At 48.3% G+C, this 27,988-nt stretch overlaps 1 protein-coding gene across 1 annotated transcript; it reads right to left on the minus strand.

The window, feature by feature from the left end:
* Positions 1–8: 8 nt before the first annotated feature.
* On the minus strand, positions 9–27,888 carry PLA2G12B (phospholipase A2 group XIIB). Its single transcript, XM_032765888.2, has 4 exons — positions 27,654–27,888; positions 22,989–23,077; positions 20,815–20,980; positions 9–594 (listed from the first exon to the last, which is right to left on the minus strand). Exons 1-4 carry the CDS (start codon positions 27,886–27,888, stop codon positions 476–478), a joined length of 609 nt encoding a protein of 202 aa, XP_032621779.1. The 3' UTR covers positions 9–475.
* Between the last annotated feature and the right edge of the window lie 100 nt (positions 27,889–27,988).

A 27,988-nucleotide genomic window follows, 5' to 3' on the forward strand; every position in this document is an offset into this window, starting at 1 on the left:
GTGTTTGAATAATTTATTTAAAAGATGTAATTTGTGACTGGAACTTTGATGGCTAGTGGGGAAAACTTGTTTTTCAGGGTGTATCAGTGATTCAGGGAGAGAGAGAGAGAGAGTTGTTATACATGTGTATATCTGCTGCAGAAACTACTTATTACTGTCTGCATTGCATTCTGTTTACTCATCTTAATTGGTCTCAATAGAAAATTGGCATTAAAATAACCCACAGTGATACACCTGGAAAGAGATGGGGCTGTTAGATTGGAGCTGAGGTGGGCAGTAGTTGTCACTGCCTCTGACAGCACCCCTCCACCCCAAAGCTGTAACTGATGCATTATACACAGTGCAAAAATCTGCTCCTCCTGCCCCATACGATCATAACTTCTCCAGTTCAGAGGGCTGATGGAAAATGGCTTGCTAAAGAACTGCATCAGAGATGGAATGCATGAGGTCATCTCTGGCCAGAGGGCTGTGCTCTTCAAAGTTCCTCTTTCTCTTCCTCATTACAAATGCAGGCACTTCTTTGGCTGTTCATGAAGGGTCGGCAGCCCAGAGTCCAGACAGTATTAAACACTGTATCTGCTACAGATTCACAAGCTGTCAGGAGGGAAGAGAACAGGCATGTCAGCAGTGGTCTCACCCTTTCATTGCTGGTTAAAATAGTGCCAGGACTGACCTCCAAACCAGTGTGGATTGTGTGGGGTACTGCAATGTCCTTTGTGTATAGTTCTATTTCTCGCTGTCGGCTGGATTTAGGAGCCATTTTGTTCCCGTGTTGCTGCAGTCCAGTATCTAACAGCTGTGCTCGCTCTTAGAGAGACTTTCCTTTTGTTTTTTCTTGTTGAAAGTGCGTTATGCTCTTTGCGTATGGTGACATAACAAGTGAGTTCCTGCATCAACTCTTCCCTACTTCTCAGCCCCTCCATTTGACCACATCCAACTAAGCTTTTATCTCTATGCTGTTTCTCACATGGCTATATCACCCTCACAGTGGGAGCAATAATGTAAACAGGTGCCAGTGGTCATCAGCATTTGACATGGGTGTTATCTACACCTGCTCTGAGCAGAGCCAGATGACACAGTAGTTAAAATGTCAAACAGCCTGGAGTTAGGGTTGCCAGTTTTGGTTGGATGTATTCCTGGAGGTTTCGTCACATGACATCTTTTAGATTAATATTTAATTCCTGGAGACTCCAGGACAGTTCTTCAGGATTGGCAACTCTAACAAAAGGCTCACCATTGAATTCCCCAGCCAGGTAGATAAATGAGTTAATACTAAACTCCACAGGGTGGTCATTTTCCCTGATGGGCTAAAGACAATAAAATCAGTTCAGAAACAGACTTGGTAATAGTCCTACCCCATGGCCTTCTCTCTCTAGTCCCCTTAGAGCTCCTCTGGCCATTTCTCTGCAGTTCTGCCACTGTAACTCCTGCCACCTGGGACAGCCTTCCTGATCCCCTCTGCCCTCGTTGTTACCTCAGAGCTCCCCAGAGAATCTCTTCTCTTGTTTTACTTAATTGGGTTTGGGGATATGAGTATAAAATGTATAGGACCATATATATATATATATACACACACACACATACAGTGAGAGAGAGAGAGAAACATTCCCTGCCTTTGAGCACTTAAATCTAAGTAAAACACAAGAGGAGACACAGGGCAACAGTTCAGGAGTGGGGATGACTCATTTGAAGAGGTGAATTGCAATAAGGGATGTGAAAGAGATGATGGCTGACAGGTGAGAAAAGGGAGATTGTTCCAGGGACACTTAATAGAAAGCACAAGCTGAGACTGGGAGGAGAACTAGAGTATGTCTACACATGGAGTTATTCACCAGTAACTGTTGTGCTTTAAATTCACAGCCTAATCTGCATTGTCTTTCAAGTGTAGACAATACCACAGATTCAGCTGTGCTTGTGCAACCCCTAGTGCAATCAAGTAAAGCATTGGTGGAGCTTACCCTTGCTTGAAACCAGGCTAAACTGTCTTGGTGCAAATTGCGGCCGATTGGGGTTTACTCAGGCTGTAGGCCACCGATGGCTGTAATCAAGGAAAAGTCCTAGTGTAGACTAGGCCAAATCCATTGAAGTCAATGGGAGTCTTTCTATTCACTTCATGGGGGGAGGGATAGCTCACTGGTTTGAACATTGGCCTGCTAAACCCAGGGTTGTAAGTTCAGTCCTTGAGGGGGCCATGTACAGAATGGGGGTAAAAATCTGTCTGGGGATTGGACCTGCTTTGAGCAAGGGGTTGGACTAGATGACCTCTTGAGGTCCCTTCCAACCCTGATATTCTATGATTTGGGCTTTGAATCAGGTATATAGGGAGGAGTAGTAATGTGAACTGATTGTGAGGAAAGATGACACAGAGTGGCTGGCCCTTTAAGTGAAGTAGCCCTGCTCCCCTGATGAGTAGGCAGGTTAACCCAGGTTGTCTCTAATGAGGGGCAGGGCAACACCCCAGTTCAAGGATAACAGGGGAGCTGCAGAGAGGCAACCCCTAGAAAGGGGCTGTGAGAAGAGCCTAGGGAAGGTCCTGAAGAGAGCAGTGAGCTCCTGTAGTGATTACCCCAGGAGGGGAGGATATCATTTTGGTTGACTGCTTTTATTTTATGAAGGAACCCTGAGGACTTGTGCCCAGGAAAAGGGAGCTGAGAGCATAGCTATGGGGGGAGCAGGGCAGCAGCCGCTCCCTCACCGAGCACAAGTGGTGCCTTTTTAATCTTACTCACCTGGGAGTGGGGGGGGGGGGGAAGAAGGCACCACCTGCTGCAGTGCTTTTACTGATAAGGCAGCGCTCCAGGTCTTCGGTGGCACTTCAGCAACAGGACCTTCACTCGCTTAAGCGGCACTGAAGCCTCATTGCCGCAGGATACCTGTGGAGCAAGTGGAGGTCCTGCCGCCAAAGACCCCTGTTCCCTCCACCTGGCTACACCACTGAGCTGAGCACCTGAAGAACCTGGCACAGAACAGAAGGAGATGAGTAGGACTTAAAGCAGACCCTCAACGGCTCCATTTAAAGACTGAGTGGAGTTATTCTAAATATTAACAGACATGCAACAGAGTCACTTGCTATGTTTAAAAGCTGTCAGTGGAGTAACTAGTGAGGCCCTTGAGGGGAAGGTGTAATCATGGCCTTTCAGGCCACGTTCAGCCAGCAGAGGTGCTCAAACAGAACTCTCTGATAAAGGGCTATCAAAACTGACAAAAGCAGAGTTGTAGGTAGGGTTTGTGTTGACCCTTGAAGATAAGAAGGAGCTTCGGGGGCACCTCAGCAATAAGATCTTCAGGCCTAGACTCTCTTTGTTCTCTTTAACTTGTTGCTGTGCCCATCTTTGGTACTTCTCTACAAATGTTTAATCATCCTGATGAGACAGGAAACCAATGGAGGGAGGCACTGTTTTTCAACTCTGCAATAGCAGCACTCAAGTATGAACTTCCCCATTCATCTTAATTAGGTGTTAGGTATGAAAAACAAATTAGTGACCCCTTAACCACATCATTGCTGGCTGGCTGCACATGGGGACCCAGCGAGGGAGGCTGCATACCATTTGTGAGAAATGCTGGGATATGAAACACTTTAAGGAGCACATCATGGGTTAGACTCGCTAAAGGGTTCAATGTTGTATAAATACTGTTTTATGCCCAAATAAATGTTAGTCTCTAAGGTGCCACAACAACGACTCGTTGTTTTTGCTTATACAGACTAACACAGCTACCACTCTGAAACTTGTTTTAAAGGACTGTCCTTCAGTTGGCAGGCTTAACTTTTGATGTCTTGTACCCTTCATTGTACACATTACACTGCTCTCTTTAATAATCTCTACATTGTAAATCATCCGTGTTTAAAAATAAGGGCCATTGGAGCATTGAAATCCTGAGAGTTGGCTTTCTCTGGGATTTGCTGCAGGTGAGTTCCCAGTTGAGAATGTGGGATTTTTACCACTGTTGTAGCCCTTGTCTGGGGGATCACTGAAAACACTAAATGTAACTTTTTGATATGGGCATTGGTTGGTAAGCTGCTGGTTGGTGATTTCTTGGATCTCTTGTTTCCACCAACATCAGAAGGCAGCACTGGGCATATTTGGGGCATGTACTTCAGATGGCAACACACAGAAGCTGTTAAGGGGATACTAATAGGTGTGAGGAAACCAGGGCACCCAAGAGAAACTTTATTCTGCTCTCCCTGCTAAGGGTTCTTAATCTATCTCAATCCCATAGACCAAATGGAAACAGCAGCAAATGATTGATAGAAGAATGGAAGACACTGTTTTCCATGCTGTGCTCCAACATTGGTGTGGGAAGGATGTAATAATAACTGACCTGGGATCTGGATGTCTAGAGTTGGCCCTGTCACCCTTGACCATGTCCCTTTCAAAATCCTTGATGAGTAGTGCCCATTAATGGCAGTGAGTGTGTCACTGGCAGAACCCACCGTGCAAGACAAAAGGGTTAAACAGGCTTTTCAGAGGACAGGTCTACACTATGGACTTCTTCCAGCACAGCTGTAGACAGTTATACTGACAAAACTGCACTTTTACCTGTGTAGCTTGTTTCATGCAGTGAGGGGCTGGAGCAAGTTATGCTGCCAAACCAGCGTCCATATTCAGAGTGTTTGGCCAGCCCAGTACGGTACATCAATATAGCTACACTGCCAAAGTGCTGGGCTCAGTCACTAGAGAAAATGACCAAAAGATAGGCAGAGGTATTAACACCTGTCCTAATAAATTTGGATCTGCATAGTCAGTAACCTTGGGGGGGGGGGGGAAATTCTCCCACATCTTTTCCTCCCCCTGTCCCCATAAACTCCCTCAATCACTCAGAACCTCATATCTTGTGACCTCTGACTGAGGAGGGCTGTTCACAGTAACTTCTGAGCTACTTGTGGAGCTAGGGATTGTGGAAGTGTCGGTTGCAAGCACAGGTCTCCAGGGCAGGGCTGGCCTTACCATGAGGTGAACTGAGTCAGTTGTCTCAAGTGCCAGACTGGGGGGGAAGGGGGGCACCAAGACCCAGAGTGTCGAAAATTGTCTGCTGCTGATGCATATGTATTCTCTCTGCTCTAGATGCATAGAGACAGTGGAGTGCTGTGCTGGAGGAAGGAGGGCACAAGAGACATAACAGGCAGGCAGGAAAAAGGGTGAGAGGGAATAACAGAAAGTAGTAGGAGCTGAAGGGAGAGAGAGGAGGAGCCTCTTATGTATCTGTCTAGCACCCCCAGGAGCCTGGACTGATTAACACCAGCTTCTCAGGGAGCTTCTTGTTTCCTGCTGCTTCCCTGAACCCACTTGAGGAGAACAGGCACTCAACTGAAGTAACGGAAGCCAGTTAGGCCCTGAAGACACTGGTATCTTCCCTCACTCAGGCCCTGCTACCAGCCTGCTTATTTGTCCCCTTCAATTGAGTGAGAGCCACTACAGCTGGCACAGAACAGCAGTCATGAGGGAAAGAAGAAAATGGCCCCTGGGATGGCATTCAGAAAAAGAAAGAAAAGTTTCCTTTGCTTTCTATCTAAGCAGGAAGGAGCTCTCCTGAGATACAGACACAAATGTTCACAGTGAGCCTTCCGGCCCCAGTGAGGAGATGCCTGATCTTCCAGTTACACAGAGTGCAGGTGACTTGGCAGCTACTGCAGCAGCTATATCTCCAATGGGTGTAACCATGCACATTCCTGAAGAAAAGTGTAGATCAGAGAAGAGTGTGATGGAGGCGCAAGAAACAGCTACTGCTGAGTTTAGTTCCTTAAGTCTAGATGATCCAGGACTGTGGACCCACTTGAGCAGTAGCCTGAGGGACTTCCTTGTTCTGATGGGCCACAGCAAGTGGAAAAACTTCATGTTCCTCAAAGACAATGAAAATAGAAGTTTCCATCCAACACATTACTGGCGTGAAATCCCCAATTGGTGACAAAGTGGTGAGGCCATGGCTTATGTACTCAAAAACCCAGAATGCTGCATACTGTTTTTGTTGCAAACTCTTCCAGTCTAATGTTCCAGCCACATTGGGTTCTACAGGAACAAAGGACTGGAAAAATCTAGCTAGAAATCTGGCATGCTATGAAAAGGCAGCAAATCACCAGAGAGCATTCCATAGGTGGAAGAAGCTTGAGATGAGACTAAGGTTAACAGCCACCGTAGATGATTATCATCAAGAGAAGATTGCATCAGAGTTTCTTTACTGGCAAAATGTTCTGAAAAGGCTCATTCCCATTGTAAGAATGCTTGCTACCCAAAACCTAGCACTGCATGGCACTTCAGATCAGCTGTATGTGCCAAACAATGAAAACTTCCTTAAAATTGTGGAACTGATGGCTGAGTTTGATGCTGTACTCCAGGAGCATCTAAGAAGGGTCACCACTCAAGAAATGTACACACACCATCACCTTGGAAAAGCCATTCAAAATGGGACCATAAAGTTACTGGCAACAAAAGTCAAACAGAAGATTGTGGCAGATCTGAAGTCAGCAAAATATTACTCTGTTATTCTGGACTGCACACCTGACATCAACTATACGGAACAAATGACTTTAATGGTGCATTTTTCACTAGGTTCTGTTGTTACAAATGTCCCTCCAATCAGGGCCAGCTCCCGCTTTTTTGTGGCCTCAAGCGGTGAAGCGAAGAAAAAAAAAAAGATGAAGTCAATTGGCGGCACTTTGGCAGCAGCTCAATTGCGCTGCTTCCTTCAGCAGCAGGAATTCGGTGGCGGGGCCTTCACTCCCTCTCTTCCTCTTTTTGGTGGCACTTTGGTGGCAGCTCAAAGAGAGAAAGGGACTGACGGACCCGCCGCCGAATTGCTGCCAAAGACCCGGATGTGCCACCCCTTTCCATTGGCCGCCCCAAGCACCTGCTTCCTTCGCTGGTGCCTGGAGCTGGTCCTGCCTGCAATGGCGACTGTCAGAGAGCATTTTCTAGAATTTATTGACATTGATGATACTACAGGAGCTGGTATGTCAAAAGCTTAAAAAGCTGGAAAATACGGGAATTGCAATAGCTGACATGAGAGGTCAGGGCTACAATAATGGTGCCAACATGGGAGGAAAGAACAGAGGAGTGCAGACACGGATCCGAGCATTAAATCTTTGAGCTTATTTTGTCTCATGCAGTTCTCATTCATTGAGCTTGGTGGTCAGTGATACAGCATCAGCTTCTAGTGAGGCTGGTGAATTTTTTTAATGTAATTCGAAATATCTATGTATTTTTCTCTGAATCAACTCACTGATGACAAATTTTGAAGCAACATCTGGGAACATCCTCTCTGACACTGAAACCACTGAGTGCCACACAATGGGAAAGTTGAGTGGAAGCGATAAACACTATCAAACACCAATTTGGGAAGATAGCGGATGCCATAGTTGCCATTATGAAGGATAATTCTAGGGTAGGAACTGTTCATGGGAGAACAATGGCAGAAGGAAATGGAATCATCAGAAACATACATAACTTCAAATTTCTGTGTGGCTTAGTGTTGTGGCATGACATACTGTTTTGAAATAAATGTTGTAAGCAAGAGACTCCAAGGTGTTGACCTTGATATATCTGGACCAATGGAATGACTGGATAAAGCAAAGTCATACCTACAGTCTTACCAGTCAGATGAGGGATTTCAAAACATTCTGAAGAATGCACAGAAGTTGGCAGAGGAACTTCATATTGAAGCTATTTTCCCACCCATTCAAGAGCACAAGAATCACTGAAGAAGAGGCACGGGATAATTCCATGTGAGACCCCGCAAACAACTCAAGTTGAATTCTTTAACCAGGTGCTAGATTGTGCAATACAGTCCGCTGAACATTTCATGCAGCTCAGGGCCCACACCAGTATATTTGGGATGTTGTATGATATTCTAAAACTCCTCACCATACCTGAAGATGATGTACACCAGCAGTGCAGGGCACTAGAGACAGTGTTGACACATGATGACATGAGCGCTATTGATGCGAGTTATTTAGGTGATGAACTGAAAGCCCTTTCAGGATACATTTCAGTAGGATCAACTCCAAAGGCTGTTCTGGAATATATGTGCACAAATAAGATGAGCACCCTCTTTCCAAATGCTTGCTTCCCGCCTCAGGTGCCAAAATGTTGTGGGCCAGCCCTGCCCCAGGGGCAGAGATTGCTGCTTGCATCACAGTCCACAAGGGGAAGCAAGGGGTCTACCATGCTACACTGCAACTCAGCCGCTAAGCAGTCCAAATCTATGCTCAGAACGGGTGTTTCTCCGCTCATCTCTCTGCATCTCAGCTCCAAGAGTGCCCCTTCCTGCCCACTGATCCCACCAGATTTGCCAATTTTCCTTTTGTTCATTAATATGACACAGGGTTATTCCAATCGCAGGAGCACTAACCCCTGCCAAATCCTTACACTCCTTCCAATCGTCTTTCCAAACTGCTCCATTTGTCTCTTTCCCATTTTTGATTTCACTCCTGCTAGCAACCTACCCTCTGCTTAGGCCAGTTCCAAGCACTCTCCTCCAAACCAGTTTTCAAACCACATTTGTGATGCCTTTTAATGCTGAGCTCCCTTCATGGCGGCTTCACTCATTCCTAGACTCAAACCGCTCTCTCACTACCTTTCTGAATTAGATTATTGTGGTGGTGGGTTTTTTTTTTTAATTTGTTTAACCACAAAGGATACTTAGTCCTATATAAATCTGTGTTTTTAATATGCCTTTGGCTGAAGTATCTAAGCACTACAGAGAAAGGAAGGTTCACATTGATTCTGCCAAAGAGAACCAAATTCTCTCATCTTCATCTATAACCCCATGCATGCTTGTTTTTATGTGGTTGTTTTCTGGTGCCAGGGAGCTCCACAGCATGGATACCCTCCACTCAGAATACTTTGTCTGCAGCCCACAGGAATTTCATCTCGATAACCACAAGCTTCAGTGTCCATAACTGTCGCATACGCCTTGTTGGATGGCGGCGGGAGAAGTTGTCACTAAGACATTTAGGTTTCAACTATTAATTGCCTCACAGGTCAGGATTAGCACCTTGAACTAGATCCAGAATTGGATCAGGAATCAGTGCAGTCCTTTGTTGAAATGTGCCCTACCAATTCATTTCACTTAGCGGCTGGGTCCCAGTATAATGAACTGGGGCTTCCATGTGGCCTTTGCCAACAGTCCCAAGTAAGGTGAACTGCAGCCGTCTAGCCTGGATATGATGAAGGGTGTGACACTGTGGCTGAATCTGCATCAGAGAGGAAAGGATGAAGTCTCTGGGCTAACTGAAGATGACTCAAGGCCTTTCTGGCCACTGTCACTATTGGGTGCCCAAGTAGTGCAATTAGCCCAACAGGACCACTAGACTGTCCATTGCCTTGACTATCAGATACACACTCACAATAGAGGTGAAGTCACAATAACTTACTGCTCCTCAAATTGTCCCTGCTCTGTTGATATTGACTGTATTGTATTAAAGTTCCAGGAGCTGATTCCTGGCTACATTTGCAGCTGTTTTCCTATTAAATATTTCTACTTTTGGTCACCTCCTGAAATTCACAAAAATGGTCATATCAGCCTCAAAATTGGTAGGCTACTTCTGAGACAGGGTTCAAATTTCTCTACCAAATTTGAACAAAATCAGAGAAAGGTTCAGGAACTGATAAACAGTCATTCATGAGAGCTCAGGATTTTAATTTTTTTTTTTAATATAAGCAAAACAACAAGATGGACATGGAGGTAGCAAGAACCTAATTTACTGGACTTCTTAGCAGTGAATTGTGAAAGCACCAGTGTTTCGTAATTTAGTCATATTACAAAAGTTGTTAATCTTTTGATTAAGAACATTTATTAAGGAAGTTTGGTTTCAGCAAACAATTTTAAAGTCTTTGGCAGTCACACAGAAGCATATTCTGGACAACTGCACTAGAAAAGTCTGGGGAATATTAATATGGGGACTGTGAACACCTGCCATGTGGCACTACCACGAAGGAGGCCCAGTGATATGAAGAGGCACACTCAGAGGTATTTCAGGAGCAGGTGCTGAAGCATAGTGCTTCCCTCCCTTCCCAATTCAATGAGCCTCCTGTGGCTAGCATGCTAGGGATTTATCTACGCTATAGCAGCACCAAAGCTGTGCCACTGTAGTTTAGGGCCTGTGTCAATGGAAGGGGTTTTCCATTGTAGTTAATTCATCTCTCTGAGAGGTCATAGCTAGGTTGATGGAAGAGTTGTTTGTCCCCCTCTCCCCCCCCCCCCTTAAACCTAGCTCTGTCTGCAGTAGAAGTTAGGTTGACCTAACTATGTTGCACAGGGCGTGACACTTTTTCACAGCCCTGAATTATGTAGCTAGGTCCATCTAATTTCAAATGTAGCCCTGGCCTCCCCTCTCATAAGCCACGTGAGGTTTGCTGGCAGGAGGAGGAGGAAAGCTGCATGTACTGTGTTTCTAATTTAAACTCCACCATTCTAGGAAGGTGATATACACTCAAGCCACTGAGATGTGCCTGTAACTGTCACTTGATTTGCTCATATCCATTCCAATTAGGTGTGCGCACGCCCCGTGCACGTTCACCGGAAGATTTTTACTCTAGCAACACTAGGTGGGTCGGCTGGGTCGCCCCCTGGAGTGGCGCCATTATGGCGGTGAATATATACCCCTGCCGACCCAACCGCCTTTCAGTTCCTTCTTGCCGGCTACTCCAACAGTGGAGAAGGAGGGCGGGTTTGGAATGGATATGAGCAACACGTCTCAAAGAACAACAGTTACAAAGGTGAGTAACCGTCTTTTCTTCTTCGAGTGCTTGCTCATATCGATTCCAATTGGGTGAGTCCCAAGCCTTACCTAGGTGGTGGGGTCAGAGTGAGATGTTGCAGAATACAAAACTGCTGAGCCAAAGGCTGCATCATCTCTGGACTGTTGAACCAGAGCATAATGTGAAGCGAAGGTGTGGACCGAAAACCAGGTAGCTGCATGACATATCTCCTGGATAGGTACACGAGCTAGGAAGGCGGCAGATGAAGCCCGAGCCCTGGTAGAGTGCACGGTGAGGTGGCTCGAGGGAACGTGAACCAAATCATAACAAGTACGGATGCACGCCGTCACCCAAGATGACATTCTCTGGGATGAGATAGGGAGACCCTTCATTCTGTCCGCCACTGTGAAGAAGAGCTGGGGCATTTTACAAAACGGTTTTGTCCGCTCGATATAAAATGCGAGCGCTCTACGGATGTCAAGGGAGTGCAATTGTTGCTCCCGTCGTGATGAGTGTGGCTTCGGGAAGAAGACCGGGAGAAAAATGTCCTGGTTAACATGAAAGGCAGAAACCACCTTAGGGAGGAATGCCGGGTGTGGTCACAACTGCACCTTGTCCTTGTGAAACACAGTATACGGTGCTCACTGTGAGAGCACGAAGCTCGGAAACTCATCTGGCCGATGTAATGGCTACGAGAAAAGCTGTCTTCCAGGACAGGTATAGCAACGAGCATGTTGCCAACGGCTCAAATGGGGCAGACATAAGTCTGGTTAGAACCAGGTTGAGGTCCCATGTTGGGGAGGGGCGAGGCGGGGCAGCGTACTTGGGGGTATAGGTGTTCCAGGCCCTTGAGAAATCTAGTAACTATAGGGTGCGAGAACACGGAGCGGCCACTCTCCCCTGGGCAGAAGGTAGAGATGGCCGCCAAGTGCACCCTCAATGAAGATACCACCAGGCCCTGCTGCTTAAGAGACAAGAAGTAGTCCAAGATGGTAGGAATCGAGACCTCAGTGGGAGTAACATTCTGCATTCCGCACCAACAGGAGAAACGCTTCCACTTGGCCAGATACGTTGACCAAGTGGAAGGCTTCCTGCTACCCAGGAGTACTTGTTGTACTGAGGCAGAGCAACGCAACTCCGACTGCTTTAGCCACGCAGCAGCCACACCGTAAGGTGAAGGGCCTTCAGGTCTGGATGCCGAAGACTGCCATGGTCCTGAGTTATGAGGTCTGGGTGGAGTGGCAGGGTAATTGGGTTGGCTATCAACAGGTCGAGCAGCGTGGTGTACCAGTGTTGCCTGGGCCACGCTGGAGCGATCATGATTAGGCGCGCTCTGTCCCTGTGGAGTTTGAGCAGGACCTTGTGAACCAGCGGGAATGGTGGGAAGCCATAGAGCAGCCGGTTTTTCCACGGCATTAGGAATGCGTCCGAGATCGATCCCGGTGAAAGACCCTGGAAGGAGCAGAACATCTGGCATTTCCTGTTCGCGTGGGAAGCGAACAGGTCTATGTGGGGAAATCCCCACTTCTGGAAAACTGAATGAATAACATCTGGGCGTATCGACCACTCATGGCACAGGAAGGACCTGCTCAGTTGATCCGTCAGAGTGTTCCGAACCCCTGGGAGAAAGGACGCTACCAGGTCTATCGAGTGGGCGATGCAAAAGTCCCAGAGTCAGATGGTCTCCTGACAAAGGGGGGATGATCGAGTCCCTCCCTGTTTGTTTATGTAATACATGGCTACTGTGTGGTCTGTAAACACTGAGACACAACGGCCTTGTAAATGTGGCTGGAACGCCTGGCATGCCAGGCGGACTGCTTTCAGCTCTCGGACATTTATGTGTAGTGTCAGTTCCTGAGATGACCAGAGGCCTTGAGTACGAAGGCGTCCACGGTGAGCACCCCAGCTGAGAGATGACGCGTCTGTCGTCAGGGACATTGAGGGTTGGGGTGGATGGAACGGCAGCCCTGCACACAGCAGGGAGGGAATCAGCCACCAGTCTACGGAGCCTAGAGTGCTCGGGGGAATGATGACTATTGTGTCTATTGGGTCCCTGCCCGGGCGGTATACCGAGTTGAGCCAAGTTTGGAGAGGACGGAGGCAGAGTCTGGCGTATTTGGTCACGAACGTGCAGGCAGCCATATGACCTAGGAGACCGAGACAAGTGCAAGCCGAGGTCGTCAGGAAATTCTGTAGACCTCGGATGATTGTTGCCATTGCCTGAAACCGCGGCTGTGGTAAGTAGGCTTTGGCTAGATTGGAGTCCAGGGTAGCTCCTATGAAGTCTAACCTCTGCGTGGGAACCAGAGTGGATTTCTCCATATTGATCATCAGGCCTAGACGTGTGGATAGGTCCTTGACGATGCCCACATGCTGAGTGACTTGTGTCTCGGAGGCTCCTTAGATGAGCCAATCGTCCAGATACGGAAAAACATGTATCCGACGTTGGCAGAGAGATGCGGCGACTACGGCCATACACTTTGTAAATACCCTTGAGGCCGTAGAAAGGCCAAAGGGCAGGACTGTAAACTGGAAGTGCTGACGGTCAGCTATGAAGAGAAGGTACCTCCTGTGCGGAGGAAAGATGGCGATGTGAAAGTACGCGTCCTTCATATCGAGGGCAGCATACCAGTCTCCAGGATCCAAGGACGGGATAATGGTCCCCAGGGATACCATACGGAACTTCAACTTTATCATAAACTGGTTGAGTCCTCGCAGGTCTAGGGATAGGTCTGAGACCTCCCTCTGACTTGGGGATTAGGAAATAATGGGAGTAAAACCCCTTGCCCTTTTCATCCTTTGGTACCTCCTCTATCGCTCCCATGGCGAGGAGCGTCCGCACCTCTTGCAAGAGAAATTGCTCATGAGAGGGGTCCCTGAAGAGGGATGGGGTTGGAGGGCAAGGCTGAAATGAATTGGAGGTGGTATCCATATTCCACCATGTGTAGGACCCAGCGATCTGAAGTTAACTGGGACCACGCCGGGAGGAAGTAGGAGAGACTGTTGGAGAAGGGAGGAAAAGGATCCTGGCCTGTAACTGGTATGCCACCCTCGGGCGCACCTTCAAAAGTTGGACTTTGGTCCCGCTGGTCATTTCGAGGGACCTTGGTTGTGGCCCCCCTTGGGGTCCTGACTGACGTCTACGCCCACCTTGTCCGCGCCACCTGCCAAAGTCTTGTCTGTGTCTAGACACAAAGTACAGGCGGTGAGGCTGGGGACGGAAAGGCCTGCATTGGGTCACTGGCATATGCATGTCTAGAGAACGCATTATGACCTATTGTCCTTCAGGCTTTGCAGTCTAGGGTGAGTCTTTTCCGAGAAAAGACCTTTACCATCAAATGGCAAGTCCTGGATGGTATACTGCAGCTCCGGTGGGAGGTTGGAAACCTGCAGCCATGAGATGCGTCTCATGGCAACACCCAAGGCCAGAGTCCTGGCTGCTGAATCAGCTGCATTTAGTGAGGCCTGGAGGGAAGTTCTGGCCACCTTTTTCCCTTCCTCCAAGAAGGCAGCAAACTCTTGGTGGGAGTCTTGAGGGAGTAGCTCCGTAAACCTACCCACCTCCGCCCAGGTGTTGTAATTATAGCAGCTGAGCAGGACTTGTTGATTTGCCACCCAGAGCTGTAGAGCGCCTGCTGAGTACACTTTGCGGCCGAGCAGGTCCATTCGCCTAACCTCTTTCGACTTCGGGCTGGCGCCTGTTGGCCATGGCTCTCCCTCTCATTAACGGACTGAACGACTAGTGAGCAGGGAGGAGGATGGACATACAAATACTCGTACCCCCTAGAGGGTACCATGTATTTACGCTCGACTCCCCTGGCCGCAGGAGGGATAGAGGCTGGAGATTGCCATATAGTGTCGGCATTGGCTTGGATGGTCCAAATAAATGGTAGGGCCACTCTGGTGGGGGTATCCGCCGACAGAATGCTCACTACCGGGTCCTCTACCTCTGGGACCTCCTCCACCTGGAGGTTCATATTGAGTGCTACCCTCCTGAGGAGGTCCTGATGGGCTCTCAGATCGATTGGAGGAGGGTCCAAGGAGGATGCTTCTGCCACCGCCTTATCTGGAGAAGAGGAAGAGGAGATGCCGGGGATGAGTGGGTCCTGTGTGGCCTCTTGCTCTTGGGCAACCTCCTGCTCCAGTGGGATCAGGGAGACCAGTGGGTGGACTAGTGCTTCCTCTGTACCAGCCGGAGAGGGACGGCTAGCTGTTGCCTTTGGCACTTGGTGCTCTGATGGAGCAGAGTGAGACGGAACAACTGGAGCACCTTGGGCCTGGTGGTATACCCAAGGTGTCCAGAAGGACCACTGATGTGGGCCTTGGTCCTGGTCTGGGACTCTTGAAAGACTCCAGTGGGCACATCAGAATCGCGGTCCTGAGCATAAGAGCAGTCCGCGTGGGACAACACTGAAGTGTGTCTGGATGGCCATGGAGGAGCAGAGAAGCCCTGGACAGAGTTCTTGTCTCTAGCGGACCTTGCTCTACTCGGCACCGGAGACTGGTACTGGGAGGCATACCGGTACCGGGAACGAGATCGGGGACCTGCGACCGGAGCAGTGCCAGGAGGTTGACCGAGATCTCGAGGCTTGATGTCGGGAGCGGCTACGGGAGTCGCAGTGCCTGGAATGATGCCGGGAGCTGGAACAGTGCCGAGAGTAGCAGGCCGGTGAACGGGATACTGACCAGTGCCACGAGTGCGACCGGTACCGAAGGGGAAGAACGGTGCCAGGACTGCGAGCGGCGTTGGGACCTAGAACGTCTGCGGGACCGTGAACGGTGCGGGTCCGCTGTGCCAACAGAAGGTGGTCTTATCAAGGCTGGCTTGCCTATAGACTGTGTTACCCACACCGGCGGTGCCGGGGGTAGAGGCAGCGTCGACTCTGTCATGGCAATCAGATCCCTTACCATTGAGAACGTCTCCGGCGTGGATGGGATAGTAAGCTCTACCGCGGCCGGAGGGGGACGCCGGGGAGCTAACAGGTGCCAGACTCGATGGCCCTTGTGGGACTGGAATCGACGGTGCCAACGTTGTCGGTGCTGCGGCGGGTGGTGGCACCGGGCGAGCCAACTTAGACGAGCTCTCTGGCTGCGGTGCAGGCGGCACAGAAGCAGCAGGAGTCTTAGTCTTTCTCGACCTGGGGGAGAGGGAGCGGTGTGGAGCTGACTTCGGTGCCGGCGACGGCCTGCCGACAGGCCTTGGCAGTACTAGCGCGGTCCAGTGCCGAGGAGGCACTTCTGCCTGCCGATTGACCAGTGCTCGGTGCCGAAGGTGAAGGGGTGAGAGCCGCCTCCATGAGGAGCTGTTTAAGTCTGAAGTCCCGCTCCTTTTTTGTTCGTGGCTTAAAAGCCTTGCAAATGTGACACTTAGCTGTCAGGTCTGATTCCCCGAGGCACTTCAGACAGGAGTCGTGTGGATCTCCTGTCGGCATCGGCTTGTGATAGGCCGAGCACGGTTTGAAACCCAGTGAACTGGGCATGCGCCCCGGCACCGGGTGCGGGGAAGGGGCTAATCCCCGAACCTCTCTTAACTACATTACACTAAGTATAACTATATAAAAAGTTTACAACTATCTACACAATAATGAACAAGAGAACTACGAGTAGCTAGGGAAGTGGAGGTCAGCTAAGCCACACTCCACTATTCCAACGACCGACACGGGCGGTAAGAAGGAATTGAGGGGTGGCTGGGTCAGCAGAGGTATATATCCAGTGCCATAGCGGCACCACTCCAGGGGGCACCAAGCCGACCCACCAAGTGTTGCTAGGGTAAAAAGTCTTCCGACGAACGTGCACGTGGCGCGCGCACACCTAATTGGAATCAATATGAGCAAGCACTCGAAGAAGAACAGTTACAAAGGTGAGTAACCGTCTTTTCTTCGAGTGCTTGCTCATATCGATTCCAATTAGGTGACTCCCAAGCCTTACTTGGGTGGTGAGGTCGGAGTGAGATGTCACAGAATGTAGAACTGTTGAGCCAAATGCCATGTCATCTCTGGACTGTTGTACCAATGCGTAATGTGATGCAAAGGTGTAGACCGAGGACCAGGTAGCTGCACGACATATCTCCTGGATGGGTACATGAGCCAGGAAGGCGGCAGATGAAGCGTGAGCCCTAGTAGAATGTGCGGTGAGGTGGCTCATTGGAACATGAGCCAAGTCATAGCACGTGTGGATGCACGACATCACCCAAGATGAAATCCTCTGGGAGGAGACAGGTAGGCCCTTCATTCGATCTGCTACCGTGACAAAGAGTTGGGGTGTTTTACAAAAGGGCTTTGTTCGCTCAATATAAAAAGCGAGAGCTCTACGGACGTCTAGGGAGTGCAGTTGCTGCTCTCAGTGTGAAGAGTGTGGCTTCGGGAAGAAGACCGGAAGGAAGATATCTTGGTTGATATGGAAGGCCGATACCACTTTAGGGAGGAAGGCCGGATGTGGTCGCAGTTGTACCTTGTCCTTGTGAAACACTGTATACGGGGGGTCAACCGTGAGAGCCCAAAGTTCGGAGACTAATCTGGCCGATGTAATGGCTACGAGGAATGCTGTCTTCCAGGACAGGTACAGCAGCGAGCAGGTTGCCAGCGGCTCAAAGGGAGCAGCCATAAGTTTAGCTAGAACAAGGTTGAGGTCCCAGGTTGGGGCGGAGCGGCGGACCTGTGGGTATAAACATTCCAAGCCCTTGAGGAACCTCAAAACCATGGGGTTAGAGAAGACTGAGCGGCCGTTCTCCCCTGGATGGAAGGCAGAGATGGCCGCCAAGTGCACCTTTATTGATGAAACAGCTAGGCCTTGTTGTTTTAGGGACCAGAGGTACTCCAAGATGGTAGGAACAGCATTACGCTGCTCGCACCAGCAGGAGAAACGCCTCCACTTGGCTATATACGTTAACCTACTGGAAGGTTTCCTACTACCCAGGAATACTTGTACTGAGGCAGAGCACATAGCTCGGACTGGCTTAACCATGCAGCCACCATGCTGTTAGGTGAAGACACTGCAGGTCTGAGTGGTGGTGAAGTCTGCCATGGTCCTGAGTTATGAGATCTGGCCAAAGAGGTAGGGGGATTGGGTCGGCCAGCGAGAGGTCGAGCGACATGGTGTACCAGTGTTGCCTCGGCCACGCTACAGCAATCAAGATCAGGTGGGATCTGTCTCTGCAGAGCTTGAGGACCCCCCTGTGGACCAGCGGGAATGGTGGAAAGGAGATGTCTCGTCCACGGTATCAGGAATGCGTCTGATAGGGAGCCTGGGGAGTGACCCTGGAAGGAGCAGAACACATGGCATTTCCTGTTCTCGCAGGAGGCAAAGAGGTGTATGTGGGGAGAACCCTACTTCTGGAAAACAGAATGGATAATGTCCAGGCGAATCGAGCACTCGTGAGACAGGAAGGATCTGCTGAGGTGATCCGCCAGAGTGTTCTGAACCCCTGGGAGAAAAGACGCTACCAGGTCGATTGAGTGGGCTATGCAAAAGTCCCAGAGCTGGATGGCTTCCTGACAAACAGGGGAGGAACGTGCGCTGCCCTGCTTGTTTATGTAAAACATGGCTGTTGTGTTGTCTCTGAACACTGAGACACAACAGCCTTGTATATGCTCTTGAAACACCTGGCACGCGAGGCGGACTGCCCTCAGCTCCCGTACATTGATGTGCAAGGTCAGTTCTTGAGCTGACCAAAGGCCTTGGGTGCAGAGATCCTCGAGGTGGGCTCCTCAACCCAGAGATGACGGGTCCATGATCAGGGCTATTGAAGGCTGAGGCGGGTGGAAAGGCATCCCTGCGCAGACGAGGGCAGGTGACTTCCACCAGTTCAGTGAGGTCCTTTTTCTTGACCTTGGGTCTCCTGGAAGACTTGGCTGGGCACATCTGAGTAACGGTCCTGTGCATAGGAAGCACTGTCCGCGTGAGATGACACTGAGGTGTGTGTCTAGATGGCCAAGGAGGAACTGAGAAACCCTGAAAAGGGACCATGTCTCTCGATGATCTCTCTCGGTGTGGCACCGGGGAGTGGTGTCGGGCGTCATAACAGTACTGTGAATGAGACTGGGACCTGCGACGGTGCCGGGACATCGACCGGGATCTTGAGGCTCGTCGCCTGGAGCGGCTGCGAGAGGTGCAGTGCCGGGAGCTGGATTGGTACCGGGAGTGCCAGGCCGGCGAACGGGACGCTGAGCAGTGCTGCGAGTGCGACCGGTACCATGATGGAGAGCAGTGCTGGGACTGCAAACGGCTTCGGGACCGGGAGCGGCAACGGGACCAATAACGCTGGTGGGATCGAGATCTTGATCGGTGCCTCTCAGTGGTGCTGACAGAGGGTGGCCTCAGCAGGGCAGGCTTGCCAATAGACTGAATAACCCGCACCGGCGGTGCTGGGGGTTGAGGCAGTGCAGACTCTGTCATTGCAATCAAATCTGTTGCCGTGGAGAAGGTCTCAGGGGTGGACGGGATAGTGAGCTCAACCACAGCATGTGCTGGGGAGCTTTCAGGCACCGGACTTGACGGTGCTGAAGCTGGCGGCGCCACGGCAGGTGTTGGCGCCGGGCGGTCCGATTTAGGCGGGTGCTTCAACTGTGGTGCAGGCGGCACTGAAGCAGTGGGAGTCTTATGCTTCTTGACCCCCAGTGACAGGGAACGGTGCCGAGCTGACATCGGTGCTGGCGACGGTCGGTGCCGAGGTGCCTTAGCGGTACCGGGGTGATCCGGAGCCGAAAGAGCGCTTCTCGCTTATACAGACTGTTCAGCACTCAGTGCTGAGGGCGTTGGACTAAGAGTTACCTCCATCAAGAGCTGTTTGAGGCGAAAGTCTCGATCTTTCTTCGTCCTCAGCTTAAAGGCCTTACAGATCCGGCACTTATCTGAGAGATGGTATTCCCCAAGGCACTTAAGGCAGGAGCTGTGGGGATCTCCCGTTGGCCTCAGCTTATTGCAAGCCGAGCACGGTTTGAAGCCCTGTGGCCCAGGCATGAGCCCCGGTACAGGGTGGGGGGAAGGGGCTAATCCCCGATCCCCTCGCTACTATATACACTAAATATATTATAGTCTCTATAGTTGTAGTTGTTTCTATAACTATATACACAACTGTTAATAAGGAAGTACGAGTAGCTAGGGAAGTGGAGATCAGCTAAGCCGCGTTCCACTGTTCCAACGACTGACACGGGCAGTAAGAAGGAACTGAAGGGCAGTTGGGTCAGCAGAGGTATATATTCATCGCCTTAGTGGCGCCACTCCAGGGGGCGACCCAGCCGACCCACTGAGTGTTGCTAGGGTAAAAATCTTCTGGCGAACATGCACATGGTTCACGCACACCTAATTGGAATTGATATGAGCAAGCACTCGAAGAAGAATCTGTATTTAGCTTCAGCCAATTGCTTTTCAGCCAACCTCTGTTTCTCAGACATTGGGGCAGCTGGGAGATGATTTTTATCTCCATTTCAAGATTAAGAGAAGACAAGCTGGGTGGATGTTGGCATTTCAGTGGCACTACTCTCTACGGTATCACATTCTCCATGTCCCCTCCCCCACAGTGGCTTTACTTGGATGTAAACATTAATAAAGAAGAGGTGGCAGCCTTTCAAGAATGGTTGAGAGAGTTTGAATCTTGAAATTGGGGCTTATAAACATAATATGTTAATAAGAACCTTTTGTCATAAAAGTTAAATACTGTGGAAAAATTATCCCCTTTCTAAAACTTAACATTGAGCCTTTTAAATATGGCTAAGGGATTTAAACACCCAATTCCCATTGGAAAGTAGTAAGAACTGATCATCCCCATAGGGTGGGATTTTCAGAGCCACCTAAGGTAAAAATGAATGGCTTGGGGCTGTTTATTAATATTTTAAAAATAAAACTTCAAACATAAGAGCACATTAGGTAATGGTCTGGGACAGGTCTGCGTTAGAGAGGAGGGAGGCAATGTTCAGGCAAAAGTTAGGGCTAGCTCAGCCTTTTGGTCTAAGTGTATTTCACATGTGATTGCACTGCCACAGCTGAGCGGCAATGTCCTATTGCAGTCACAGCAAAAACCTGCTGCTGTGTTGTAGGAAAAGGATCTCTTGCTACTGCTCCTCTGGAAAATGGTGCTGGAGCCACCTGCCTCCCACAAGAGTGGCCTAGGTGCAAAACTCACCTTCAACCTTGGAGACAAAACCAAGACTCCGTTTGAGGTCTGAGCAGATGGAGTGGAGACACCAGCGGAACTTAGCATCACAACGGTATTTGTTGGCTCCACAGGTGTCGTAACAAACATCCAGCTGGTTACAGCACTTAGTCATGGCAGGAATGCCTAAATCCAACTGGATGCAGAGGAAGAGAAAGGGAAGACAGCACTGCTCAGGCATTGTACTTAGTGAAGGGTACACTCCTCTCCAATGGTGGTGATGCCCCTCTTTCCCCAAACCACCAAATGCTGTTCCTTGACCCAAAGCTTCTGCTATACAATTCCAGTGTTAATCCCGTAGTTGTAACAAACAGAGCTGTAAGGTCAAGAACAAATACACTTTCTGGATTTTTGGTTTATACTCTCCCATTAGTGTGCGTGTAATAGGCACGAGAGTTACACATGGGCCTGTTCATATCAAGGTGGGAATGACGTCCTTATTTTCTAAATTACTTATTAGAAACTGTTTCTCTTCCTTGTCCCTAATGTAGGGGTCTAGTTTCCTCTCCTTGCTTCTAACAGTCATGAATACACATGCATGCAGATGACGACAGAAGCCTCTAAAGAGGTTTGTGGTGATATCCAGTTTAAGGAACTAAAATAACTTCAAAAATAGGGATTTTTTTTAACATAATCTTAATTGGTGCAGACCCTGGTGGGAACAGAAATTGGCTAATTAGCCAGGCCAGCTCTTATAGAGGCTCTTCAAGGAACCATTCTTATGCTATAGATCAGGGGTCAGCAACCTTTCAGAAGTGGTGTGCTGAATCTTTATTTATTCACTCTACTTTAAGGTTTCACGTGCCAGACATACATTTTAATGTTTTTAGAAGGTCTCTTTCTATAAGTCTATAATATATAACTAAACTAGTGTTGTATGTAAAGTAAATAAAACTTTTAAAATGTTTAAGCAGCTCCATTTAAAATTAAATTAAAATGCAGAGCCCCCTGGACTGGTGGCCAGGACCCAGGCATTGAGTGTGCCACTGAAAATCAGCTTGCGTGCCACCTTCGACACGCATGCCATAGGTTGCTTACCCCTGATATAGATTAACTTTTGATTTCATTAATTGCTTTAAAAATAACCAAGATACAAAGCCTGGAAATGAGTTGAATTTAGTACTCAATATTGAGCCGGGGAGCTGTAGAAAGGGACCAAAGGGCTGCATAGTAGGAGATTTATGAGAGCAAACACCAATTCACACCTGTAAATAGGCTTTGCAGGAAACATCAGGCATTGCCATTTATCTCTAAGCTTTGAGAAACTGACTGCCTTGCACTGAATGTTCCCTACTTATCTGGGTTTCCAGTGAGTGGCTTCTATTGCACCAGCGCTCCGTAGCTAATGCACGGGTTGCCACCTACCTTCTGAACTGCTTCCCTGATGCAAGCACTTGCTTCTCCTAAATTTATCTGCTAGGAAGACTTTATCCTCCAATAAATACTAAGACAATTGGAGTTTTGTATCATGCATCCGTACATGTAGTCTGACAGGATTATTCATCCACCAAAAGCAGCAGCCACCAACATTTGGGAAATGATTGCTCTGCTGGTTAGCAAATCAGATAGTAAATTAAATGGTTACTTAAAGTTACATTTTTCTTCCCTTGCCATCGCAGACAGCTATCTCCTTGGCAGACCCACGCAGACAATTTAGAGACGCACCCCATCCATGTACCTATCTGCTCCACCGATACTGACTTGGACTCCTTATTCATTCCACGGGTGGCGTACCTGAGCCCACTTATCCACTGACACTTTAAAAACCCTTACACCCCCAATCTGGGTCTATGCCGGTTATGCAATATGTAGGTATCTTTTCATCCTTGCAAATAATAGCTGTAACTACCCATAATTCAAGCCTGACCCCAGATGTACAGTACCGTCCCTCTCAACCTGTGTGTATTTCATTTCAAACATTTACTTTAATAAAAAATTTTAAATATATGACTGACTATCACAGCAATCTTTGGAAAGGTGAGGATACCGCTTAGAGTTGGCTGCAGCCAAGAAAAAAATACAATAGTTATCATACCAATAGCACATGTCCTAGCTAGACCAGATTCTTAACTATTTTTTTAAGTTGATTATTCCGGTTAGTGAATTATTTCATGGGGGAACTAGGTGTTAGCAGCAGTACATACACTTTCTGGTACCTTGAGACCAAGGAAGTAGGAGCTGCAGCCATTGGGCTCTTGTGGCTTGTAGTTCGGTCTGGGCATTGGAGCCTTCCCTTGAAGGATGGAGAAATGTGAAAAGTTAAGGATGAGAGATTGCAGGGGTGTCGAACTTAGAAGTAAGCACATGTTCTTTGCTTTTGGTTTGCCATAGGCAAAGAAACATTATACGACGAGGGTGTTAAATACAGCCTTCTATAGGCATCCCAGCTTCACTGAACAGAGGACCCTCATCCACCTAATCGCTTGCCTTCAGAAGAGAGGCAAAACTGCTCTTTTCAGATCAAGTGAAAGACAGTACAACACTCCCTGAGGACCTGGTTGTTCCTCCCTCACTAACTCTTTATAAAGGGCTATGGCATTGCTGGATTCCAGTGTTTACAACCTGGTCCAGTCCTCCTCCTGGACAGTTACCAGTCTGTTGTAAATGGACCTAAATATGAGTCCCCCGGCTCTCTAACTCAATTGAGTCTGGGCTGAGTCTAGCTACTATTCCTAGCTCTGGGCCGCCAGGTCACATTCCCAGGCTCAGGCCTCTTGCCTGAATCCTTCTCAGGGACAGGACTTGGTATTCCAGCTGCCTCAGACCTCCTGAGCCCCCCAATCTCTTCCACATGTTCCACCTGGGCTATATTCAAGTAGTAAAGAGGAGGGATATCCACTTCTGTGTAAATGTTGGTAATAGAGCCCTCCACAGTGGAGTTAAAATTTTACCTGCTGTTTATTTCTTTCATCAGAGACTTGGGCCAGCAATGGGCTCCCTAGCATTGGATACTCAAGCCACATTAGATTACACTGCCCATTTTTACTAGGGTGACCAGCTGTCCTGATTTTATGGGGACAGTCCTGATATTTGAGGCTTTGTCTTATATAGACGCCTATTACCCCCCCTCAACCCAATTTTTCACATTTGCTGTCTGGGCACCCTAATTTTTACACAGACCCATTCAGCACTGCACTGGAAATCATAACTTCTAGAGCTCTTAAGTGTTAAAATGGGTCCCTTGGACCAACTCTGAAAAGGAGGCAATGTGCGGCAAAATGCTGCAAATCCTGCTTGCCTGCCCATCCACAGAGCCTGACATCTGAAACTGGGGGAAACTGTCCAAAGAATTTTTATTTTTAGCCCACTTTTGCTTGAATGCCTGAGAGTGTGGCTCTTCCTTTTTCACCATTGACTTTCTTAAAGAAATACCTTACTATCCTTCCCAATATTTTTCAGCAAACAACCACATAAACATAACAACCCCCACTCCCCACCCCTCCTTTTGGGTTACATGTCACATTGTGAATTCCCAGTCCCCCACCCTACAGCCCTCTGCTGGTGAGAAATCCACTAAGAACCATGTCAGCTGGCAGCCAGGAGAAGGGAGATTCCAACTGCAGAGAGAATGAAACTCTCTCATCAGCATAAGATGGATATGACCATTACCAGTAAGTCCTGACCTTCATTTCAGCAATATAGACTATTAGCAGCATTAGTAGGCTGAAAAAGAGAGCAGTGGGTAGAGTTTGTAACAGTTTGCCCTGGGAAGAAGAGACCAGATCTTTAATTCCTGATGCAGTTGCAGATGGCTGCCCTAGGTCAAGGGATTCTGCATTTATTCTTCCTGTGAACAAATTCATTTTATGTCACATTCTGGATTTTTCCCCTAGCCTGCAACTTCAAATGCTTGACTTGAGGGCGCAAGCATGGACAAATACTGTAGGACTGCATGGATCATCAAAAACCTCCAGGATGTGCTGCCAATATTTCAACAAGGGACTTTGCTAATTTCCACTTTAGCCTGTGACTAATCACTTGTCACAGGAGAACACATGCTAGCAGGGAGAAGAGTGAAGAAGGAATCTACTTGCTTGTTTAACTGGGAAAACAAATACTTTCTCATGACTACAAACAAGGAGGGAGGTTACATCATGTAGCAAACATACCTCTGCTCTTCTTGCTGGATTTGTTCCTGACAAGTAGATAGAGTTAGGGGTAATACAGCAAATATCCAGTGTGAATTCTTGAATGGGAGGTATTGATGTTTGAGTGCCAAAACCTCACAGGGCACTTCTGGGTACAGAAGGCTGGGGTATTTTAAATAACTACCGTTTGGTCCATTTCAAAGCCAAAATTTTGCTCTTTGGAAATCTTTCTGAGCCAGTGGTTTAGGTAATCCTGGGAAGCAGAGGGGGAACCTGTCAGGCAAGGATCTCACTGCAATCTTCCCTTTGCAGTGGGGGCAGAATTTTTAACATGGGGCTCCTCAGGTCTCCCTCCAGCACTTCTGTGATTCCTCTTCTGGAGGAGGCATAAAAGACCTTAACAAGGGAATGTCTTCTCTCCACCTTGCAGGGGATCTTGAGCCTTTATCAAAGCTAACAATTGTTTAACATAACTTAAATGGGGATAATTATTTTAACAAGAAATATGCTCCCCAGGCATTTGAGCTGCTTTCTGTTCTGTGGGCACCTGATTCTCATTTCACTTACCAGGGTATCTCCATTTATGTCAAAGGGTTTTCTTCTGATTCTCCTGTGTGAGAATAAATGGAGACACCTGTGTGAGGGGAATTAGGTCCCTTGTTATACAGGATCAGGTCCTAAACTGCTTTCCTACTATTTGAAACGCCTCTTGAAGTAGTTGGGACTCTTGGGTACACTCAGGGCCGGCTCCAGGTACCAGCTTATCAAGCAGGTGTTTGGGGCGGAACTCCGGAGCGGGGCCGCACTTTCAGGTATTTGGCGGCAATTCGGCGGAGGGCCCCTCACTCCCACTCGGAGCAAAGGACCTCCCACTGAATTGCTGCAGATTGCAATCGCAGCTTGGGGAAGGGGGGGGGGGGGCGCTTGGGGCAGCAAAACCCCTGGAGCTGGCCCTGGGTACACTGACACTACAGGACTGGAACCATAAGGCTTTGTGACACCTAATCTGAATATAACTGTTGTCTGTTCCAGTACATTTAAGCACTTGCCTGGATAGTGGCAGTTACAGCTGTCCCCTGTCACACAAGAGCTCTTCTTATGGTTCATCAGACCCACAGGCACTGTCACAAAGCCCTGGCCTCAGCTTGTTGGCAGGTTGCCTGCCAGATTCTTTTCCCCCTACAGTCTTTAGAGGTAAGACCTTCCTTGTGACACATCTCCTATGTTCTTCAGCATAAGTAGGGCAACTGATTTCCCAGAGGTCTGTTGTAGTCTAAAATGTCGGTTGGTGAAAGCATCCTTGAATACATTCTGACTTGTACTCTAAAACAATCAAACAAACCAACCAAAAAACCTGAAAGCCTAAGACACAGCAACTGTCTGGAACAGCCTGAGTGTTAAAGGTTCTTGTAATAGTGACAATAGATCTTATTTACCTTCCAGTTCTCTCGCTCCCTCCTCCCCTCATTATTACTAATCTTAGAACTAAAGAACTGCTGAATAATTAAACTCTGATGACTGCAGAGACTGCTGCAGCCAGCCTGGTCTGCTGCTTGTGTGAGTCATTTAGAAACTCCACCTTTTAAGCTGATAGATTTGTACAGCGAGAGCCAGAAAGACCCCCTTACTCCTTGTGACTGTAAAGGCTTGGCTGTCTAACCAAACTGGCGTGGGAGGGAAAGGAAGCTTCCTTGTGAAAGATGCTAATTCTGAAAGTTCCCTGGATGATGAGGGGCAAATCAGAGTTATATCTGTCCTATACTGACCTGCTGTTGTTCTGACCTCAGAATGGCTGAATCTAAGCATATAAACTTGATACATGTTAGAGAAGCAAACAGCATCACTGCGTTATACAAAGTCTTTTCTTACTTAGTGTTTTGAGCCCAAAGTGTACTAGGGGTTGGTCCCTTATTTGGGGGTGGGAGGGGGGAGCAGGGTTGGTCCCCTCTGCTGAAGAGTTGTCCCCTGGTTTGGAGCCCTAAATGACTGAGAACTGCCATGTGTTAAGACACCCATGTTCTCTTCTCTCCTGTTATTCCCAAGTAGCAAAAAAGTCCAGAGGAGTCTTTACCCTTTAGGGAAGCCCATAATCTTCAGGGCAGGGCAAATTGGCCTTTGGCAGTTCCAGGTAGGGGAAGAACAAGCTTCCCCACTGTGGTGTCAATATACTAGGCTTAGTTATCAGCCAGGGTTGAATTCTACCCTCCCGCAGTTAGTTTCTGATGTGCTAATTCAGTGTTAGAGACAGAGTTCCCCTTTGTTTTAAGGAATTCTCTATCAGTGTAAGTGTCATGAACAAAATCCATCATAGCTCAGGGGAAAGGCTGTAAGTTTAAAAACAAGCAAAGGGGAGTTTGAAAGGAAAAAGGTCAGGAAAAAAACCCACCAAGAATTCTGAGGGGGAAGCAGAGAGTTAAAAAGGCAGTGCCAAAGACTCCATTAGTATTAATTTAGAAAACTAATGGAGTGTGGACAGTGCTGGGAGAGCAATGTGCAGAATTCAGTTAGAAGTCCTAGAAACAAATACAAAATGTACAAGATTTGTGTCTCCAGAGAATTTCTGTTGCATTTGCCCTTCCCATCTTCTGGCTCAAACCGAAAACTGATCACCAATATCTTGCCAGTAAGAACTGTTACTGTTAGGCCTGAAATAGGTGCACCAATTCACAGGACAGGTGCCTGAACCCACAGGGCCCTATGGAAAGGAAAGAAGCCACTTACCATATCTACATCTGTACTGACAAATCCCATTTTTTCCTCCTAGCAGCTCTAAAAAAGAGTCAAAATAGCCATTAACGGTTTCAAAGCCATCTCTGATAGTCCCAATGCCCCAGTCTGCTAAGAATGATTCTTCTGGGGCAGCTTGGTTGACTGAGTTGTCTGGGGTTACTTCTTCATCACATCTTCCTAGACTCAGGGCCAGGCACAGAACCACTGTCTTGACAACCTGCTTCATCCTGCTGTCAGACTAAACAAATCCAGGCTCCCGAAACTCTAATGCACAGTCTTGTAGTGAGATGGAAGTGAGACTGGTTTGTTTCGAGTACAGGGCATGT

The sequence above is a fragment of the Chelonoidis abingdonii genome, chromosome 15 (assembly GCF_003597395.2).
Source record: "Chelonoidis abingdonii isolate Lonesome George chromosome 15, CheloAbing_2.0, whole genome shotgun sequence".
NCBI classification, from domain to species: Eukaryota; Metazoa; Chordata; order Testudines; family Testudinidae; genus Chelonoidis; species Chelonoidis abingdonii.